Consider the following 21,325-nt stretch of genomic DNA (forward strand, 5'->3'; position numbering starts at 1 on the left):
TGCAATATTCTGTCAGCTTCCCTGGTTCGCTTCCTTCCTTCTCTGGATGTCTCTCCTTGAGTGGATGTCTCCACTCTCTGCTCCTCTGCTTGTAGCTGGTCCACAACTTCTTGAGTTCTTCCTTTCGAGCCAAAATATCCTGATCAGGCTGCAATTGAAGCTCCCTCTCTCAAGAGAACACCTCATGGCCTTGTTCTCATCAAATTTCACATCTCTTCATCCCGAGAGATGGCAAAAACACTCAATAGTTGTGAGGTGTATTTGTGTACCCCACAAATATGCCCAACTCTGTTGTTGGCTGTGGCTTTTTCCTTGCTTCCTCGGAAACTTGAAAGTATACTGATGATTGAAAGATCTTGAAGTGTGACACATTTGGTTTTTTCCTTGAAAAAGCTTCCTCTGGTGTAATCATGCCAAGAATCCTGTGAGGACTCCTGTTCTGCAAATATACTAATGTGTTGCATGCTTCAATCCACAAGTGCAGAGGTAGGATTTGGTCATGCAACATCGCTCGTGCTACTCCCACAATACTTCTGCTCTTCCTCTTAGTCACCCCATTCTGTTGTGGGTTATGGGGTGTTGTCAACTCCCGTTGAATGTCTTCCTTTGCACATAAATTTTAAACACATTCAACACGTACTCACCACCATTATTGCTCCTGAGAGCCTTCTATTTCTTGCCATTCTCTTTCTCAACAAGTGCTTTAAACTCAACAGATTTGGAGAATGTCTGGTCTTTCTTCTGCATGAAGTAGATCCAACACTTCCATGAGAAATCATCTACAAATATAACATATTACCTGTGCTGTGCTTGGCAGTGGAGGCTGTCAAGAAAAGTCCATAGACATCAGAGTGGATCCTTTCAAGGACTGCATGCGCCCTATTGTCCCAATCATTGAAGGTGGATTTTGTGTACTTCCCTAATGTATACCCTTTGCATGTATCCCGCTGCTCTAGTGCTCCTTTGCGGAGGCCTATTGAAATCTGTTGCATGATCTTCAAATCGCCATGATGCAAATGGCCAAGTCTTCTATGCCATAATTCGTCGACATCTCGGCTCAACACCTTCTCTGCTTTTGTGCTCAATGTTGCACAACCTTCCACATATAATTTGTAGAGGTTCTTCACTCGGACCCTGATCTGATTCACTTGTCCCGTGGCAATATGTCTCAGGAAAGCCTTCCCTTTGCTGAATATCACATCGTAACCACAGTCCTCCAACACAACTACAGAAACTAGATTCTTCTTCAGACCCGGTACAAACATCACACCCTTGAGCTTGAGAGGGGAGCTAGACTCTTTGAAATGTAACTGTACCAATACTGGTTGTGCTATACCTTCCATCATCTCCCATCTAGATGTGCATTTGGAGATTCTTCTTCTCCAATTCATTGAAAAATTCTGTGTTGCCCGTCATGTGAAATGAGGCACCGCTGTCGAGATACCAAACACTACCCATCACCGTGCTTGCCATGCATGCAATGAGGATAAAATAAAGTTCGAACTGTGAAGCCAAGGCTTCACCTGTTGCTCCTCCTGTGGTCTTCTTGCTTTCTTTCTTTTGTGGACAATTCGTTGCATAGTGCCCAAATTCATGACAGTGAAAGCATTTGATTCTAGACAAGTCTATCTTCTTGCCCCCTTCACTCGATTCTGCTTTGGATTGGGATTTCTTCTCTTTCCCTTTCTTTGCCTTTCTAGCCAAGGCACAATTCTCCTCGTCCTCACCGTTGGATGAATTCCCGTCTCTGGTGCTCCTTCTTGTCTCCTCCTGTACCAAATCGGATCAAGGCATTCTCAATTTGGTAGCTTCTCCCTCCCGTTCATCGAATCTTAGAAGCTGTGCCAACTCTTGGGAAGGTCTAGAAGGGCTAGTCTCACCATATCATCCTCTGCTATAGTAACAACAACTTCACTAAGTTCATCACGACACTGTGTGAACCTGCTCAGGTACTATGGAATGGTCTCATTCCTCTGCATCTTGATATTTCAAAACTTGTCCTTGAGTGCCAATTTCCTGTGGTCACTACTATTTTGGAACAAATCTGTTAGCACTTGCCACATTGCATACAAAGTCTCTTTCTCGTGGAGATTGGAGACAATATGGTCTCGTACTCCCTCCAATATGATCCTCCTCGCCTTGGCAACACACTTCTTCTAATCTGCTAGATTCTGAGCATCAATTGCTGCTGGTTTCGGAATATCATTATCAATGAATTCATTCAACCCATTATCCTCCAGTACTGCCTCCATCCGGTCCTTCCATGCAACATAATTCGAGCTTCCCTCAAGGGCATACTCGAGCCTTAGTCCATTGAAAGCCATCTTCTTAGTCCTGAAGAAAACTTGCAACCTGATCTGCAACCTTGAACCTCCTGCAATGACAACTTCGAAATCAACTCTATAGTGATTCCAGCTTTGATACCATGTAGAAATTAATGTGTAGCTTCAAAACTGCTCATGAAATTTACTAAATCACAAGACTTGAAGCTACTCTACTCATTTGCAGAAGTTAATTCACCATCTTAAACAAGAATCATTGACATGAAAAAGGAAACATCACATACACGTATATTTATCTAGGGGAAAGCAATTGCTCAAAACCCCTTACTATTTGTATTGCATTAATCCAAGAATAGAGTAGAAATACAATGCTTGCTCAAGCCTGAGCACATCCTGCACTAGTATAAACTATTTCTTTGCCTCACTGACTGATCTTGGCCCAACACTTGCCAATTTCAAGCCTTCCCAAGCCCCTATTATTTAGGAATTTCTCACCGAGGAATTGCGCGATTACCATAGGCCAATCCTCTGACTGCATGCACCACCTGTACAACTTGGATTAGTTTACAACTGATAGTACACTGCCCTTGAACTCCAATATCAACTGGGTAAGTCAAATTTTCTGCATGCAACAATTATCTTGGGCTGATTGATCACTTAGTCTGGAAAAAGTTATACACCCACTACTTGACCTCCACTAGTTCTTCTGACGGTTAGAACTAGTTAAACTGACAATAAGTCAAATTAATTGAAATAGTTTGCTACAAATTAGCAATCAATCATGTAGAATTGAACTCAAGTGTCTCCAACTCGAATTTACTGAGTTATCTGAGTGACAAGAGCAATGTCACCTCAGTTAACTACGTCCAAGTATTCTGCTGAAATTTAAATTCAAATTTTAATCTAGTTTGACCAAGGCAAAGTCAAAACTAGATTTTCTTGCTGCATTTTCAACATTACTCTATGTGCTATCCATGCTGGATCACTAGTAGCTGATGTCACAGGTCTCCTTGAATGTATTCTCCTTGGTCTTCTTCACATATGGGGTCAATTTGTTGCTCGTCCCCTTCAACCATTAAACATGGTTGCACAAGTGGGATGCTATCATCATCTCCATATGATTGCTCATGCTCTTCAAGGGTAGCCTCGTGAAAATCAATCGACTCAACTATAGTAGAAGAATCCTCAGCAGAATGATTAGAAGGAATCTCCTCCTGCTCTACCTTTGTCATGTCTTCTCTATCAGTCAAGCATGAGTGGTTAGGCCCCCAAGGTCTTCTTGTTGCTCAAATTGTACACAGAACGACCTAGCAACTTGGTTGAAATTAATAGGCAAGTATGATTATTAAGAACCACTTGATTAGCTTTATTGAGATTGTTAGTTAGAGACCAGTGCCATTAAAATTTATTACTTTCTCAATTAGGATTAGAGTCCAAGCTACCGAATGAAAGTTGCTGCAGAATGCAAGTTTTGTCCTATGTGAAGTGCACAACCTAAAGCTATATGAGATGCAAGCTCTTGGTTACTTTTAATTATATGTCTAGCCTAAGTTTATCCTTCTCCTCAATTATTTTGGACCTAGTCACAAACACAAGTAGTAGAAAGAAGCCCAAAAGAAGGTGGCTATCACCTCATTAACGAAACCTCCCGTGGGGTTCTAACCACCTAGGTGCCTTTGTTCGTACAAGGGATAGCCCGCAAGAGAACTGCAAGGTCACCTATGTTAACCACGAATGAGGGTCTAGAATCCTCAAATTTGCTTGGAGAAAGTGTTCCTATCTTCTTACAACTAAGCATATGCTTGGAGGTAAATTTTAAAATGCATTTCTATTCCTAGAATGAAATGTAAGATATGACTCATCGCTTCAATGAGATTATTAAGTGAAACAGGTACTTCAGCAAGACAAATTAATTGAGTTTTAATTACTTATAGTGATATTCAATATAAGAGCAATTAGGTGAAGGAATTAAAGAACAATTAGGTGAACGACTTAAAGAGAAATTGGATGACTATCTCAAATGAAGCAAGATAAATAACTCTAGTGAAACACAAGTGACAAAATTCAATGATGCACAATTATCAAGAGATTATTAGAATTTGTTATTGTGCTAGATAATTTCACTTATGATCACAATAACGAATTAGAGCACTCTATGACGATGAAACAAGGCTAGCAATTCAAATGGAAACAAAATTAACAATTCAAAGTACATAATTAGAGCTTATCAGTATGTCAACAAGATCTTATCTTATGATTGACAATAGTAGGTAATCCCAATAGCAAGTTATTAGTTAGATCATACACCAATGAAGCATATTAGATGACAATAATAACAAACACTAATGAACACAAGATGAGATTGCTAACAATGATTAACAATGAACGCTAGATACACAATGCAATGATACAATAATGCAATGACAATGCAAAAATGCAAGAAGAAGGTTAAGGCATGTTAATTTTTAGGATAATATGTTCTTTGCTTAGGCAGTTGCTTCAATTCTCATATTAGCCCAATTATTAAACGATTAGCAATCACGTGAAACATTATCATATTGACAGTAATTGAAGAAATAACATGTACAATAAATAATGAAGACAAGTCAAGACAAGACGACACAATAATATGGCTCAAGCCAGGGAAAAACCCTTGATCAAATCTTCTTATTATTAATATCGAATGTTCAGCAAAGAGAGCGAGAGTACAATAACTTAAAGTCAAAATGACTTGCCAATTTGAAGATCCAACCTTAGACAAGAAGATGGCTCAAAAGGCTGCAATTCCAGCACTTTGTCAACGATAGTTACCCATGGTCTGGTTAGGGCTTCTTACAATATACTGCTGTCTTGCTCAACTGTTCCAAAGCACCTTCTTTTAAGTGCGACTTACCCTGGCACACAAGGAGCTGTCCTTCACTGGTCTTTAGGGCTGATCTGGGCTAGTTTCAACCCTCAAGCTTACCTCAAAACCCTCCTGATGTCTGCGACTTATCTGAGCAGTCTTGTGACCTCAGAACAAGCTTCTTTAGGCTTGCGGCTTACCTGAAACAAACTCTTAGTGGCGACCCACCTGCACAAGAGGAACTCCATACAAGACAACCCTAAAATATCTTCCAAACAACCCTCAGACCTGCGGCTACATTCTTGTTGGATCTCGGTCAGCAAAGGATGATAAATACTGCCCAAAATTTCCCTTAAGACCTCCGGCCTACCCAACAGAAGAATCTCCACCTTGTTGTAGAAGAGAGACCCAAAAACAAACAACCCTTCATCCTCCTCCAAAAGCTCGATTGTCTCAGACATAATGAAGCCCTTTTTGATGTACCAAATGAGGTTGGAGGACACCTCTATTTATATAAATTGGAGAGGGTCAAGAGACATGTCAGTTGGGCTTTATGAGCCTACATGGAGTAGAGGTTGACCTTGACAATTTTCATATGAGAGGGCATAAATTCAAAAACACATTTCTCCTTATCCAAATTTGATGTTCTTTAGGTCGATTTTGGTCCTCTCGAAAAAATGAATTTAATGCAATAATTATCTTCATCAAATGAGTTGTTCAAAGTGGAATTTGGCCCTAGTTTCCAATTTTAACACTCCCTCTCAACTAGGGAGAATTCCACCTGCCAATCCATCCATCATCATGCCATCCTGTCATCATATACCATCTCTGCATCTCAACTCAACTCTGCTGAACGTTGGTATAGATAATGAAGAAGAATTGATCGAGAGTGAGTCACAAGACCTTGCCACTCTCCACTGACAAAAGTCAGTGCACATAACTAGGGGTCGAACCTCAATCGGACTTGATCCCAAGTGATCAAGTCGTTTGAACATCATGCATCCTAGACATAGGGATTACAGTAGTACACGATGTGTCCATCGGTAGTGCTATGATCCCTATCCACTTTTCCCAACTCATTGGCCAGATGAGAGGTACTTCCCACGTGTCCCGGACTACATGGGTAGGATGATGTAGGAACACAAGCAGAGAAACAATATATCACATCCAGCTCACAACCACACGTAGGGAAAGGAGAAACTATTTGAAAAAGTAATTATGTTCGGTCTTCAATAATGTACTTGAGTCATTATGTAATGTACTTGTCAAAAGAATAAAGAAAAGAATTTTCATTATTATTGCGACTTATTAAAGCATGGGTTTCATGCTTGGGTCACCATGTTTTAGGTCAAAGTACCCATTGAGGACTCCTAGGATTTATTCTGAGTCTATAGAATTATTGTACATTTAAAGAGACCCTTCTTGGGCTTTTGAATCATGTAAAACCGTTTAGTATTGAGTCAAATATGAATTATGGAACCTCCACACCATGTTGGCCTAAGGGAAGATCAAGTTGGCCTAAGACCCTATTCGACCCCACAAGAAGCTTATAAAAGGAAGAACATCAAATTCATTTGGGTATTACTTCTCATCAAGTTCGAATTCTCTCTACTAGGCAGAAATGCGAAAATCTTGTTGCTGGGCAGAAGTGCGAAGTGGGTAGCTGGAAAGTCTGTTGCCGGGAAGCCAAAGTGAATGCGAGTTTGGGTGAGTCTAAGGAATCAAGGAAAATCGAAATTTTGGTGGTCCCTCTCTGTTTTGTGCACTGGATTGGGAGATTGAAGTCTTCAAAGTTGGATTGTCATCGAAAGCTATTAACTACTGCAAGTTGCTGCATAGTCGAAGTTGCTGGGAAGAGGTCAATCTTCTGGAGGCTAACTTGGTGTGGAGGGAAGGTCTAGTCTTGGTATTGGGTGAAGAGTCTCAAAGGATACTATTGAAAGGAAGAATTACTTTGACTGGGTTTTCCCTTCGAGGGGGGGTTTTCCCTGGCATGTGCCTACATTGTGTGTTCATTGTTTTATGTGCTGTTGCTTTTGGTAATTGCTTGATGAACTAAAGAAAGAAGATATAAAGAATCGTAATAATAAGAAACTTCACAAGTAATTATCAAGATCAAGATAATCTTTACTGCCTTTCTGATTTTCCAACACGGTATCAGAGCTTTAGTGAAGAAAGAAGAAAAAAGCAGATCCATTCATAGGCACTATCTCAGGGAAGGAGTCTATCATATTCAAGGAAGATGTCTAACTCTATCAAGGGTGAGAACAAGCTTGAAGGAGCATCTAACTTCAGATCCTGGAAGAAGAGGATTGACCTAATCCTTGAGAAGAACAAGGTGCTAGATTTGGTAAAAGGAAATGTAAAGAAGCCTATAGAAGAAGCCAGTGATGCCAACAAAGCGAAATTCAGGGATCTAGAATTGGTGGCTATAACTCTATTGGTAGAAGGGATAAAAGACAATGTTGTACCATTCATAGCTAACATCAATCATGCTCAGGAGATGTATGAAGCCTTGTCGAATCTGTTCACTATTAAGAACATTGATCAATTAGCAAGTTTGACTAATGAGCTGAGGAATACGAAGATGACTAAAGAATATACTATGGCAACCTTCTTTGTGAAGATAGCTAGACTCGGGGATGATATTTTGGCTTCCAGACAAAGAATTGGTGATCACTGTTTATATTAGGATTGCCACCCTCTTGGGTGCATTTGCTTCAGATCTCAACAGTTGGAAGGTAGCTCCCACCTTTGTGTTGAAGAAAATGTAACTAGGTTCGGTCTTCATAAATATGAAATGTACTTTTGATTCTTGTATTTTGTAAAAGAAAGAAAAATGATTATTATTGTTATTGAGCTTAGGTTTCTTGCCCAAGAAATTTGTTTTATAGGTCAGGCACTAATTGAAAGTGCTTCTAGGGCTGTCCTAGGTCAAGAAGTCAAATGGGGACATTGTCATAATATGAGGACCCCATCAGGCATCTTGTAAATTGTAAAAAGAATTATTTTTGTATTTTACTAAGCCTTCCAAGACCAAGTTGGCATAGAAACTAGAAGATGTACCCTTAGAAGGCCTATTTATAGGAGATAGTTCGACCTCACTTGGATACATTCATTCCTTTCTCTCTTATGTGAAGGAAGAAGCATAAAAGGGTAGTGAGGAAGGCAGAAAAAAGGAGAAGTGTTTTGGGCTCCTCTCTCTCTCTCTCTCTTTCTCTCCACATGTGCGAAGAAGTGGGCTGAAATTTTGCAACTTTTTGCTAGGGTTTCTGATGTCGGGCTAGGGTTTTGTTGTGGAGGTTCGATTTGGTGAAAAAGAGCTGAAGAAAGGGCCAACAAAGTCCCCTTCTAGATCTAGAAGACAAATTAGGTCAAGCAAGGCAGCTGGAGGCAAAGAAGAAGCAGTTCTAGTCCACACGTGCGAAGTAGTAGCCGTTGCCGGGGGGCCAAAGTTGCAGATCTGCAGTTAGGACCAAAACGCTGTGGCTGGAGGTCGAAGTAGTGTTGCCGAAAGAGATTTTGTTGGGTTTGGAAAGCAGTAAAGCAAGCACATTCTTGAGAAGTTGATCTTGGTCTTAGAAGGGCTTCATTGTTGGTCAAGGGTCTTGGTATTCGTCAATAAGGAATCTATAAGAAGAGATTGAAGGGTTTTCCTCTCAAGAGGAGAGCTTTTGCCCTTGCTGGGAGCCTACATCATTTGTACTCATATCTTATTGATCTTCTTGTTTTGGTAGCTGTTTGATGATTGAAGAACACACTATAATAATAATAATAAGAAGAAGATAATCCTAATAAGTAAAAAGACATCACAAGCAGTTATCATAGTTAGAAGAATCATTAATGTCATCTTGCTTTGGTTCGCACAAGGCATAAAGAAGGTCAACTCTATTAAGAAGAAGCTTGAAAAGAAGTGTTCATCATTAGCAAGTCTCATCAAGCGAAGTTTCAAGGCAATATGCTCTTCTTCCAAAGATCTCAAATCTTAAAAGAATGAAGGATTGTTCTCAGCCCTCACCAGAACATTTCAAGATAAAAATATATTGGTGATAGATAGTGGAGCTTCAAGACACATGACTAGATATCGCAAACAACTCAAAACCCTATGCAAAGGGAAGTCCTCATACTCTGTGGAGCTTGGTGACAACAAGAGCTACGCAGTAAAAGGCATTGGATCTACATCAATTCAGCTGGAAGGAGGAGGTAACATTCATCTCAACAACATTCTATATGTTCCAGGTTTGTGCTAAAATCCTATTTCTGTTTCATCATTAGAAGGAAAAGGAGATAGAGTTACTTTTATAGATGGTAAAGTAGTGGTTTGGGCTAAAGATTCTAGCATTGAAAAAGCTAGAACCATTGGAGTTCGAGAAGGAAGACTCTACAGACTCTCATCTCCTGAAAGAAGAAAGAGACCTAACTGGTTAACTTCTACACTTAAAGGAGCAGAAGGTCACACCACAAGAGGAAGATTCAAGGAGACCAAGAAACCAAAAAGATACTTAGGATATGCAGCGTACATGTTGAAGCTCATTGAAGATGAACCTTCCACCTTCGAAGAAGCAACCAAACACCAAGAATGGAAGAATGCAATGAATGAGGAGTACCAATCTATTATGAAGAATGGATTCTTGGAAATTTTGCCGAGACTGGAAAACAAATCAGTGGTAACCTCTAAGTGGTTGTATAAGATCAAGCATGCTACAGATGGAAGCATAGATAAATTTAAGGCTAGATTCTTGGCTCGAGGTTTCTCTCAGAAAGAAGGCATTGACTATGAAGAGACCTTTGCTCCCACAATAAGGTATAACACGATCTGATCTCTGATATCTTTGGCAGCATCAATGGGATGGAAGGTACATCAAATGGATGTCAAAACAATATTCTTGAGTGGTACCATAGATGAAGAAGTCTACATAGAACAACCATTGGGATTCGAAGTAAAGGATAGAGAAACTCATGTATGTAGATTGAAGAAGGCACTTTATGGCCTCAAGCAAGCTCTTAGGGCATGGTATGCTAGAATGGATGCATACTTGCAAAGGTTGGGTTTCAGGAAAAGCATGACAGATCCCAATCTCTACATCAAAGTAGAGAATGATGAACCTGTCATCATTCTTCTATATGTAGATGATCTTCTATTAACTGGTAGTGAAGAAAGAATTCAAGAATGTAAGAAAATGTTAGCAGCTGAATTTGATATGAAGGATCTAGGACTTATGCATTATTATCTGGGACTGGAAGTCTGGCAGGAAACTTCGACTATGTGGCTTCAACACCCACATATGTTTCAGGAGATACACTTTAGTATTGCTCCTATCTTGTATTCTGATTTATCTTATATGATTGAGCATTACTTTTATCTCTATATTGCCATCCGAATCCTGTAGGAACCCTAATTCGTCATAGAATGGCCTAAAAAATCTCTCAGTTGCCACATTAAAGCAAAGAATCCGCTGAATGCCCTGTATCTTACTGGATTGTTACTCGCTTGGCCTCAGGGCATATGAATGCTTTAGGAGCATTGCCTATCACAATACTGGACTTTCGGTTGCTTACTGTATCAATCTCAGACTTGTTGCAATTTCAACCTCCCTTTGTTACAGGGCCCAAACTACAGGAGCATTTGGCCACAAAAAGAATACCCAGCACTTCTCGTAGAAGTTTGTTTTCCCACAACGATCTATAAACCAACTCTGGGGGCCTCTCCTAGCTTCAAGACTTGTGCTATCTGTTCAAACTTCGTTTTCTAGTCCAAAAGATTTTGTTTGTATAGAGCTTCGTTAGTATGCCACAGGGTATCCGTTTATCTCCTTAGCTGAGTTTCCAGTGTTTATCTCCTTAGATGAGTTGTCAGTTCCCTAAAATTTGTCCTCCTCGAAAGATATTATTCCCTGCTGTCCCAGAACAGAAATAAGAAAGATAAAGATAAAAACAATTTTACCAAAAGGGTCTTAAAACCCGTAGAGCTAAGCTCAGGAAAACAGATGAATTGATCCACAATTGATGCCTTATTTGATCTCAATCCTCTTCTATTTATAGATTTTTCATGGGCTCCAACGATGTGAGGGGTTGTGTGTGCAATCCCTAATTTAGCCCCAACCAGCCCAATTTTTGCCGAATGTTGCCCCAACATAGGAAAGATTGGGTTGTTACCCTTTTAACAATACTATAGCTGGCGGGGTCAGATAGGCTATTTCGTCCCTCATAAACCTTCAGTTTGAAGAGGACAGTACAAAAACATTGGGTTCCCCTTGTTTGCTTGATGGAAAACGGTGACAAACTTCTCAAAGCTCAATCCCGTATTCCTGTTTTGCAAATGAGGGTAAACAGACCAAAATTTAGGTTATAAAGTTTCACTGGCATTGGCAGGGTAATAAGTTCCATTGACTTGTGATATATACATAAAATGTTGCGACATTTTTAATTTAGCTCAATATCCTTGCTTAAAGAAAACATGACAATATTTTATGGTGATAATATCACCTGCAGGTATCTCTCACCATATATTGCGATATTGGCTATATATCACAGATAACTACAACATTGCCCCTAACTTAAAATGAGAACAAGGAAAGAAAAATCATGATCAATGATTTTGGTTTTATGCTTTATTTTTTTATAAAATAAATGTTTGATTGTTTTTATGTATCTAATCTCTTACGTCGCCACATTAAACTTCTCTTGACATCTCTTGTTGAGCAACATAGAAAGCCTATATACTCCTTGTTTTCATTTTATGTTCATTGTTAATTTTGCACAGGCATGAATAGAAGAGAACATAAATGAAAGTTATCAGGTTGAAACTAGATCATAAATACATTAAGGGTTATTGATGAATTAGCTTGGAAGCATTGCAGCCATTTTTGTCAGTCCTGCATAATTTGAGCTAAATCATAATGCATATAGTATCATTGATGATTATTTTGGAAGCATTGTTCCCATTTTTATGAATCCCAGATAATTGGATGTCCTTATCTCAAATTAAGGTAGATTGGTAATACCAGTTTTGTTGCTTGTTAGGCATTTAAAATATCTTAGTACAATTCAATTAGTGTTGCTATTCAAATCCATATTTTAAAAGTTGACATTATTCTACAGAGATTTTGCCTACCTTGGGCCTAATTTAATGTTTGCAAAAGCCTAATTTAATTTATAGCCTACCTTGGTTCGAAACTAACCATTATTTTTACAAAAGTATATGTGTGTTGCAAAATGCATTTATCTATATCACGTTAACATCATTTAGTTGTTTTCTCTCTCTCTAAACCTTTTGAAATTCTTTGTATAAACTATAAACTTAATGACATGGCTGCATATTTGTAGGTTATTGCCAAGACATTAAATTTCACTAAAGCATCATCTCCAGATTTTTCCCGACAAGTGGTTGTAAGCGATTATAAAGCCCCTCATGTTGACTCTCCATATTTTTCCCAAGAAGCAGTTGTAAGTGGTTATGAAACCTCTCATGTCAAGTCTCCGGATTTTTCCCAACAAGCGGTTGTAAGCGATTATAAAAGTGATTATGTCAAATCTTCTAGTTCAAGTAAGTTTTGAAAAAATTGATATGGTTTGGTTTTCTGCTTTGTTGTCAACTCTAGATTCCATGTTTTCCCAAGTAGGCATGCATGCACTCTAGCAGTCATTCTACATGCGTGATATCTTATGGTTGCTTACATCTTCGAGCTTTCTTTTTTGAGCTTTTCTTGTCTTGGCAGATGAGAAAAAGGGGATTTTTTGTTGGAAAAGATATGAAGTATTGCACATGAAAGTATGAAGAGTACTTTTTGGTTTTTGTTTTTGTTTTTATCTTTCCCTCCTTTTGCCAAGGAAAACCCTCTTGGGAAACCCAAGGGATGTTTCCCACAATTGTGGATGGCATCCATCATAAATCTGTCAGTGTAGACTAGTGCACCTAACTTAGGATTGGACATCTGCTGGCACGAAACTAGCTAAATGCCCAACAACATTGGTGACAATCAGTTGAGTTAACCCCTTGGGCCATATGAAGAATAACTTTTTTTCAATTGGAGCCATCTCATACATTATGAGAATTTCTATTTTATCCATATGTTCGGAACTTAGGGTAATTGGTGTATGGAAAAATTACTACATAACCCTAATGCCAACCTTAAGTCATAATTACTCTTTATGAAACTAATAACACAATATACTAACACTAGCTACCGACAGTTAGTTGTTTGTTGAAAACAAGACACATACCCAGGTCACCTACCTAGAGAACCAGCAAGCATCAATTGCCTCAATGGATGGTGAAAGACCCATGTGTGGTCTTTGGTTTGCGAAAAAATTGTGATTGTTATTTGAAGTTCTTTGTAAAAGCTTGATGTTTTGTATTGAGCCGTGGAAATATGATTTTTATGCAATATTCTGACTCATATTACATAAAAATCATATTTCCACAGTTCAATACAAAACATCAAGCTTTTACAAAGAAGGATTTCAAATAACAATCACAGTTTTTTTTCTCAAACTGAAGACCACATGTGGGTCCTTCTCCATCCATTGAGGCAAATGATGCTTGCTGGTTCTCTAGGTAGGTGACCTTGGTATGTGTGTTGTTTTCAATAAACAGCTGACTGTTGCTCTTCTCTATTAGATCTGAAACTAAACCATTGGTGCTCCATCAGGTTTCTGTCACCTTAAGTAGAAGGTAGAAAACATGTAGCCAACTTTCCACCTTGAGAAACTGCTAGAAGTCCCCCCTGTTTGAAGGCTGTGTTCAAGGGACTATCTTTTTAATCAACCGTCGAAAACAAACAATGATCCTTGTCAGCACCACCATCACCCTCTTCTTCCTCAATATTTTGGGCATCACGGTTTCCCATATTACTTCTTTTACCCTTTGCTTTTTCTTTAAGAAAATTAGTAACACAGATCCTAGAATTCGAGGCAACATGACTTGGATTTCCACAATTAGCATTTTCTTCCATTGGCAATCTTTCCTTTTTGTATTTTTCATTTTGAAAGGAAAAGACAATCTATTCTGTTTTCATCATGATTTAAACTTTTTCCTTGGCCACATGAGTTGAAATGACATATTCGAATATAGGTATAGGGATTTGATAGTGCTAAGACTACACTGCTGTATTTGAAGGGCAAGCATTTTAACAATACGACGTTTGAATCTTCATCTTCTATGGTGACTCCAGCTTTACAAATTGTCACAACAATGATCTTAAACTGTTTACATTATTTGCCTCACTTTCATCATTTGACATTTTATATTGAAGATTCCTTGGTTTAAAACAAATTTTGCATTTTTCGCTTTAATGCCAAATGGTTTCTCTAGTGATTCCTATACTTGGTGGATTTCTTAAAATCCAAAGGATGAATTTGGGAATTTGTTACTGCTCAACCTATAAGAGCATTTGTTTTGTTGTCCTCCTTTTACCATTCAATCATTTTAATTGCCTATGTTGGCTTTGTTGCTTCACCACTTAGTACTTCTTAGATACTTTGTTGCGTTAAACAAAGTTGTGTTAATTTTCCAGTGTTCTATGCTTAACACAATCACTTATTCCAATTCTTCTTCAATTAACATCCAGTAGTAATAAGCCATTGTATATAGAACAGTAAATCCAATGCACAATAGAAGACAACCAAGAGCAATAACAAGAGACACATGATATGGTCAAAGACCAGGGAAAAACCCCACAAGGGGGAAAGTCCCTTCAAAATTTTTCTTCTATTAGATTGTCATGAAATGTTCAACACAGAGATACAATGTTCCAATTCATCAACAATGAGTCAAAGGTCAACAAATTTGACTATTCAATTCAACTAACCAATATCCAATGAGAGAGGTGCACAAAAGTCAAGTCTGGTCCAAAGGCAAAGTTTGCAATTTCTGGTCAAAGCCAACAATAATCAAAGATGCCCTAACCAGTCAACATTCAGCATCAAAACCACCTCCAAATCAGCTCGGTCAACAGTCAAAGGATGCGGCCTTTGGTCAAAGTCCAGTCAAAACAGTCAACAAAAGCTCGGTCAAAGGAGAGAAAAATTGCGGTCAAACTTCAGCATATCTGGGGTCAACTTCAGTCAAGGTCTGCAGTCAAAGTGAGTCAACATGCCCAGAAAAATTCGGTCCTTTGCCCGATGAATTTGGCCTTCCAAAACAGAGATTTTCCAAGTCAAAATGATCCAAGTCAACCCAAGTCAAAGGCTGGTCAACAGAATCCAACAGAAAAGTCAGCGCACCAAAACAAAATTTCCTTCCTTCCCTTCAAACATGTGAGTTCATACCTCCAATTGCAGACCTATATGAACCAATGCAAACAAGAGAGAGAAGATGTGAAGTGTGAGGAATTACCGACTGCATCATGACTCTTATCTTAAATGTCTTGTGATCATCATCGTTGTATCATGTCATATCTCGTTTTTGCTCATCTCTGCTCATCTGCTGAATACTCTCAAATCTCAAGAAGAAGAATCATCATAGGGGAGCTCCAACTACCACCCTATATCCAAGGACAATAGGCAGGATACCACTTATCGTGAGAGGTAAGGATCACAACCTATCCTATTGTTTGCTGATCTTCCCAACTTGACCCTCAAGAGTCAATGGTAGAACACCTACATCCCATCACTTGAGTAGGATACCACTTACCACAAATGGTAAGGATCAAAGTCTATCTCCAGTTTCCTCAACCATTGGTCAGATGGGTGGCAATCCCAACAAGCCCAACTTGTGAGTAGGATGCATTCTAGGGTATACTTTGTTAAGTCCCAGACTTGATGGTAGTGGGAGATACCCATTTGTCATAAATGACAAGGATCACACACACTCACTACAATGACAATAGATTGGATACTGCTTACCATGGAAGGCAAGGATCATAGTCTATCCTATTATCTGACAATAGGTAGGATACAAGTTTCCATGGAAGGTAAGGATCATAGTCTATCCTATTGTCTAGAGTCCTCCAACTCAATTCCTCTCCCTGTGAACTCAAACAAGGGGGAAGAGCATAACTTAGTGTTCTTGATCAACTGTGACCCTTACCCAGGAGGGTCACATTCATCATCCCAAGCTTGCTGTATAAAGACCAAGAACTTCCCTTTCGACAAAGGTTTGGTAAGAATATTTGTTATCTGCTCGTCAGTATAAATGTGGAGTCTCATTGCTCCTCTCTGCACCATATCTCAAATGTAGTGATACTTGATCATAGTGTGCTTGGACTTGTCGTGGAACACAAGATTCTCCGCCAGTTGGATCCGACTCTTGTTGTTGCAATATATTGTTGAAATTTCTAAGTTTAACACGTAAAAAATTCTTCCTGCATTATCTGGTTTATTTCACCTACTTGTTTATTCCTTAACAAGTTATTTAACCATATAAATACTGAAAATAAACACAAAGGTAGTCTCATCTCATCTATAGATCATCAACTAAAATAACAAACAAACACACAAGGGACATCGTTATTTTTTGGCAATCGTCCCCGGAAAAACCCCACTTGCGAAAACCGGTGCAACAGTTTTGAGGGTTTTATTATTAAGTAGCTTTCTTGAGTACGACTAGGGTGCCAAACTGGCTCACTCAACAGAGATTTCTATCTGGCAGTAATACCTCTCTTCGGAAGCAGATATTCACCAAGTCCGCTCCACGAAAATCCTTCCAATGCTTCTTTGAGGCTCTGCGTCAGTCCTGCTAGCCTCTGCATAGCTCTAGAACCCTTTACGTCAGCCCTCTGCTCCTCTGCGTCAACTCTCTGGCCTTTTGCGTCACCCACGCAGGCCCTGCTAGCCTCTGCGTAGTCTCTCTGGTCTTTTGCGTGGCTCCTGCTGGCTCTGTGTAGCCTCCTCAATCACTGCGCTGGCCCTTTGGCACTATCTTTGCCTCTCTGCTATGCACTCATTGCCCGTCACCGTAACTCTAATCACTTGTTCGAATTTTCTCAGCAAGCCCCGCTCCAGAAAATCGAACTGAATGATCAATCTTAGTGTATCTCAAACTGACCCTCAAGCCTCCTCTTATACTTTTCCTGTTGAGTTTTCAGTGACCGAGCTTAAGTCTCTAATCAACAACTAAGATTAGATTTGGCTTGATCCATGTCATTTAGAACATTCTCACTCAGTTTTATATTAATAACCATTAATATTTTAATTTTCCCAAGTTTAGACTTAGGAACTCTATTAAAAATATTAATTATTTTAATATCTCTCTAATTGGGTGGAATTTCCCCAAACCATTTCCGGGTCTTGGAGATCTCATGTACTTTAGCCTCTCCATTAATTTTCATTGCTAGAGCACATTCGATGGTACCCGAAATCAACACTCCCTCTTAGCGAGGAATGTGCTCTAGTAATGCTCCACCATTGAACATCACCCTGATCATCCGACAACAGTACCTGTGCTGATGCTTAGCTTGCTGCCCAACATCCTCTGCACTGCTGCCTCCTGTACTGTTGCCCATGGCTTTGCCACTGCCACTACTAGATCTGTACCGCTGTTGATAATATCGGCAATATATCGACGATATTCGAAAATATTGCGATATTTTCGGAAAAACGATATATTGTCGAGAAAATATCGCGATATTTTCAAAATGTCGGCAAATATCGGCAAAATATCGGCTATGTTTAAAAATTTATTTTTTATGCTTGCCGATATTTGCCGATATTTTGCCGATATTTTCGCTGATATTGCCGATAAGATGTATTTTGGACCCTCGCTGATATTTTGCCAATACCGATATTTTCAACACTGATCTATACTATAACTCCCTTTGCATTCGTGCTACTGTTGGTCCTTCCTCCCAACACTGCATCTCTCTCTCATCATGTTGCATCGTGCTGTCCATAGCACTACCATTGCTAATTGCTGCACTGCAACTCAGTTATTGAGAAGTAAGTAACTGATTTACCCAATTACTGACATCCTTGTCAGGCTAGAAGCCTCTTGGTGCTGAAGCTACCTCTGCTGCTATCCTGTGCTCCCTTTGCTGCCTCTGCGCTGTTTCAACACCTCTGTGGCTCTCGCACTGTTGCAACCACCTCTGTGCCTTTCTGCACTACTGCAACCACCTCTGTGCCTCTCACACTGCTGCAACCCTCACTGCGCTGCCATAGACCATTGCACTCTAGCACTGCCTTGTCGCCCCATCCGCATCTTGCTTCTACCGACATCCGTCATTTTGCTACTGTCTCTCGGGGCTGCCGTGGCCGAATATGATCCAAGAGTTTGGGTACCTCAAGGATCCTACCCCTCATCTTCTGTAGTCCCCCTGACTACAACTCAATGTCACCCCACCTCTTCTCTAGAGGTGCATGAGCACTCATGGCACAGTCGTCATCCGTTTCGACTTCTTTCTCCACCTTAGCTGAAGCTGCCTTGGAGTCAGAAGCCTCTCCCTTATTCTTCTTCATGTGACATTGGGTTGCATAATGACCCAACTCCCCACAATGGAAGCATTTCACCTTGTAGATGTCCTTCTTCCTCTTCCCCTGCTGTCCTGTAGATGACAGAGCCGCATCCTCCTCCTCTTTCTTGATTCAACCTCCTTTGCTGCTACCCCTCGCCTTGGTCAGCCGTCTGATTTCTTCTTGGCGAAGAGCTGCCCACATCTCTTCCCATCCTGTAAGAGTCGGTCTGCCCAAAGTGCTTTGGACAAATGTTTCCCAATCCTGGGAGACTACATTCAAGGTGGTCCTCACCATGAACCCCTGTTCGGCTTGGCCCCTATGGAAGTAATTCGGTCCTGAATCTCTTGCAACCTGCTGAGGTATAGTTCTATCTGCACCCCCTTCTGCATCTGATACGACCGCAGCTGATTCTCCAGTAGCATCTTGCTTTGCGCAGAAGTGCCTTGATACAATGTCGTCAAGGTATCCCACATCTCCTTGGCTGTGTTCTTCTCGGCAAGATGCTGTACTACATGATCCTTGACCCCATCAATGATTATGCACTTTGCCTTCGCCATTACATCCTCATACCTTTCATTTTCAACTAGGTTGACTGGAAGAGCCACGGTTCTCAAGGCGAAGCCCTTGATGCGATGTCTATCTAGAATAGAGAGGATCCTCGCCTTCCAGATGACGGCCCCATCCAACCTGTCTTAATCTCTTAGTCTGTTCATTACCATCTTCGTTCTTCTCCTGGACTCCCTCTGAGTCTCGACTTCCCTCCTGGAAGTTCTCTCCTAGACTCCCTCTGAGTCTCGATTTCCCTCCTGGAAATCCTCCTGCCAATTGTCGATCCGCTCCTCTCCGATCCTCTTTGCAACAACAACTTGGATCTGGATTTATTAGCTAGAAATCCCTCAAGGTAGCGACTCCCTCTAGATTGGTTCTGTCCCGTTAGGTACTGTTCTGCTTCGACAACAACAACACCCCACTAGCTTCCCAATCCACAATCTGCCCACAGCTCCCTAGGTCCCACCAACTGAAGAAACTGAGCCTCTTAGCTCTACGCAATCCCGGCAAGGCTGAATTACTCCTTTGGCCAACTGCGTCAAGCCTACCTGACTGAGTAGGATGACGTGGCTCTTCGTAGTCTCTTTTGCCTCTCTTTGTCTCTACGCCGGCCCTCTCTCTGGCTCGAAATGATGACGCAAGTCCCTTGCGTCACTCCTTCACTGCTTCCTTCTGCTTAGGAACAATTCTGTCTCTCATGACAATTGTTTTTGCTGCAAATTTTCTGATTTAGCTGGTGCCTTCAACTCTCCTATGATCTGCAATGCTTCCATACTATGTTGAAATTTCTAAGTCTAACACATCATAAATTCTTCTTGCATTATCTGTTTTATTTCACCTACTTGTTTATTCCTTAACGAGTTATTTAACCATATAAATACTGAAAATAAACACAAATGTAGTCTCAACTCATCTACAAATTATCAACTGAGATAATAGACAAACACACGAGGGACACCATTATTTTTAGACAATCGTCCCCGGAAAAACCCAACTTGGGAAAACCGGTGTAGCAGTTCTGAAGGTTTTATTATTAAGCATATTGTCAACTACCCATAGCAGTACACCCCCTTTTTTTCACAAAAGGGATAATCGACGTGTCTGTGCCATTCGACTACCATCATCAGCCTGATCATGTTATGTTGTAAACCCAGTCTGCATGTGTAAATTGTAAATAATCTTAGCATATCTATGTCATGTATGTATTTGCCTAGGTAAACCTAATCTTCTAATAACGATCTACGTTCCGGAAGTTTTTTTGTCTCACTGACCCAGGGTCGGCAGAGTTTTCCTTCAGCCTAACCCCAAAGCTAGAATGGATTTTGTCATTAGAATCTTAGGGGAATCCTAGTGTGCTTCGAGTCTATGTAAAAGTAATTTGGAAATAATCCTAACTATTTGATTAGGTTATTACAAATTTCTTGATCTGTTAGATTATATCTGTGTCGCAGAACTGGGTGGTCTATGACGGTCTATGTCAAATGGGTTTGCCCCTCTTGAGATGTAAAAAATCATGATGTAAAGTGTCTTGAGGGTTAGAAAATGTTTTATCCCCTCGTAGGTCCTAGGTCCTAGGTGATTTTTCTAAAGGCTAAGTTCGAGGGTCCAGTAAAAATAATAAAACATATAAATAATAAAAATATAGTAAAATTAAAAAATTAAAGAAAATAAAATAATAAAATAATAATAAGTCAAAGTCTTGAGGAAATAAATGCAAGATTTTAATTTTTTAATATATTAAAATGCATTTAAAATTTCGACGGATGAGATTAAAAGAGATTTTGATCCTCATCGACTGTCGAGATCACTTTGACATGGATCACTCAAACTAGCTGTTGGGAAATTTTCCTTTAAATAGGGTGTTAGGGGTCATTTGAGATCATTCGATTTGAGAGTCTTGTGCTAAAGAAAGCTCTCTTGTAGTCATTTTTCATGTGCAATAAAAAAAGACTTTGGGGTTGAAATCTTGTTGGTGTTATTATTTTGGAATTGTTGTAAGATGTTTCATTTTTGTGCATGATTTTAATTTCAGCGATTGATAATAGCTTTATCAAGAGTGATTTTAAACACAGGTATCTTGTTTAGTCGCTAGGGTTTGAATGGTAGTTAAATTTCTGAACATGATGGTAGGTATCTCCATTAGATTTGGATTTTAGTATCGTTTTCTCCCTCTTTGTTAATGGTTGAAATAATTTGTGTAGGAAAAATCTAGATTTCGAAGATCAACGGGCGTTTGGGGAAGTTCTCGACTGAGCCA

General features: G+C 39.8%; 1 protein-coding gene across 1 annotated transcript in view; it reads left to right on the plus strand.

The window, feature by feature from the left end:
* The window catches only part of LOC149142842 (protein OSB1, mitochondrial-like), a 217,803-nt gene that overhangs the window by 133,824 nt on the left and 62,654 nt on the right, over nucleotides 1–21,325 (plus strand). The window contains exon 3 of the mRNA XM_089451598.1: nucleotides 12,454–12,673. Coding sequence (XP_089307724.1) covers nucleotides 12,454–12,673 — 220 coding nt within the window. The remainder of the gene's footprint in view (nucleotides 1–12,453; nucleotides 12,674–21,325) is intronic.

The sequence above is a fragment of the Pinus tabuliformis genome, chromosome X, assembly GCF_031772625.1.
Source record: "Pinus tabuliformis cultivar Carrire ecotype Pingquan chromosome X, CPIR1, whole genome shotgun sequence".
Lineage (NCBI taxonomy): Eukaryota > Viridiplantae > Streptophyta > Pinopsida > Pinales > Pinaceae > Pinus > Pinus tabuliformis.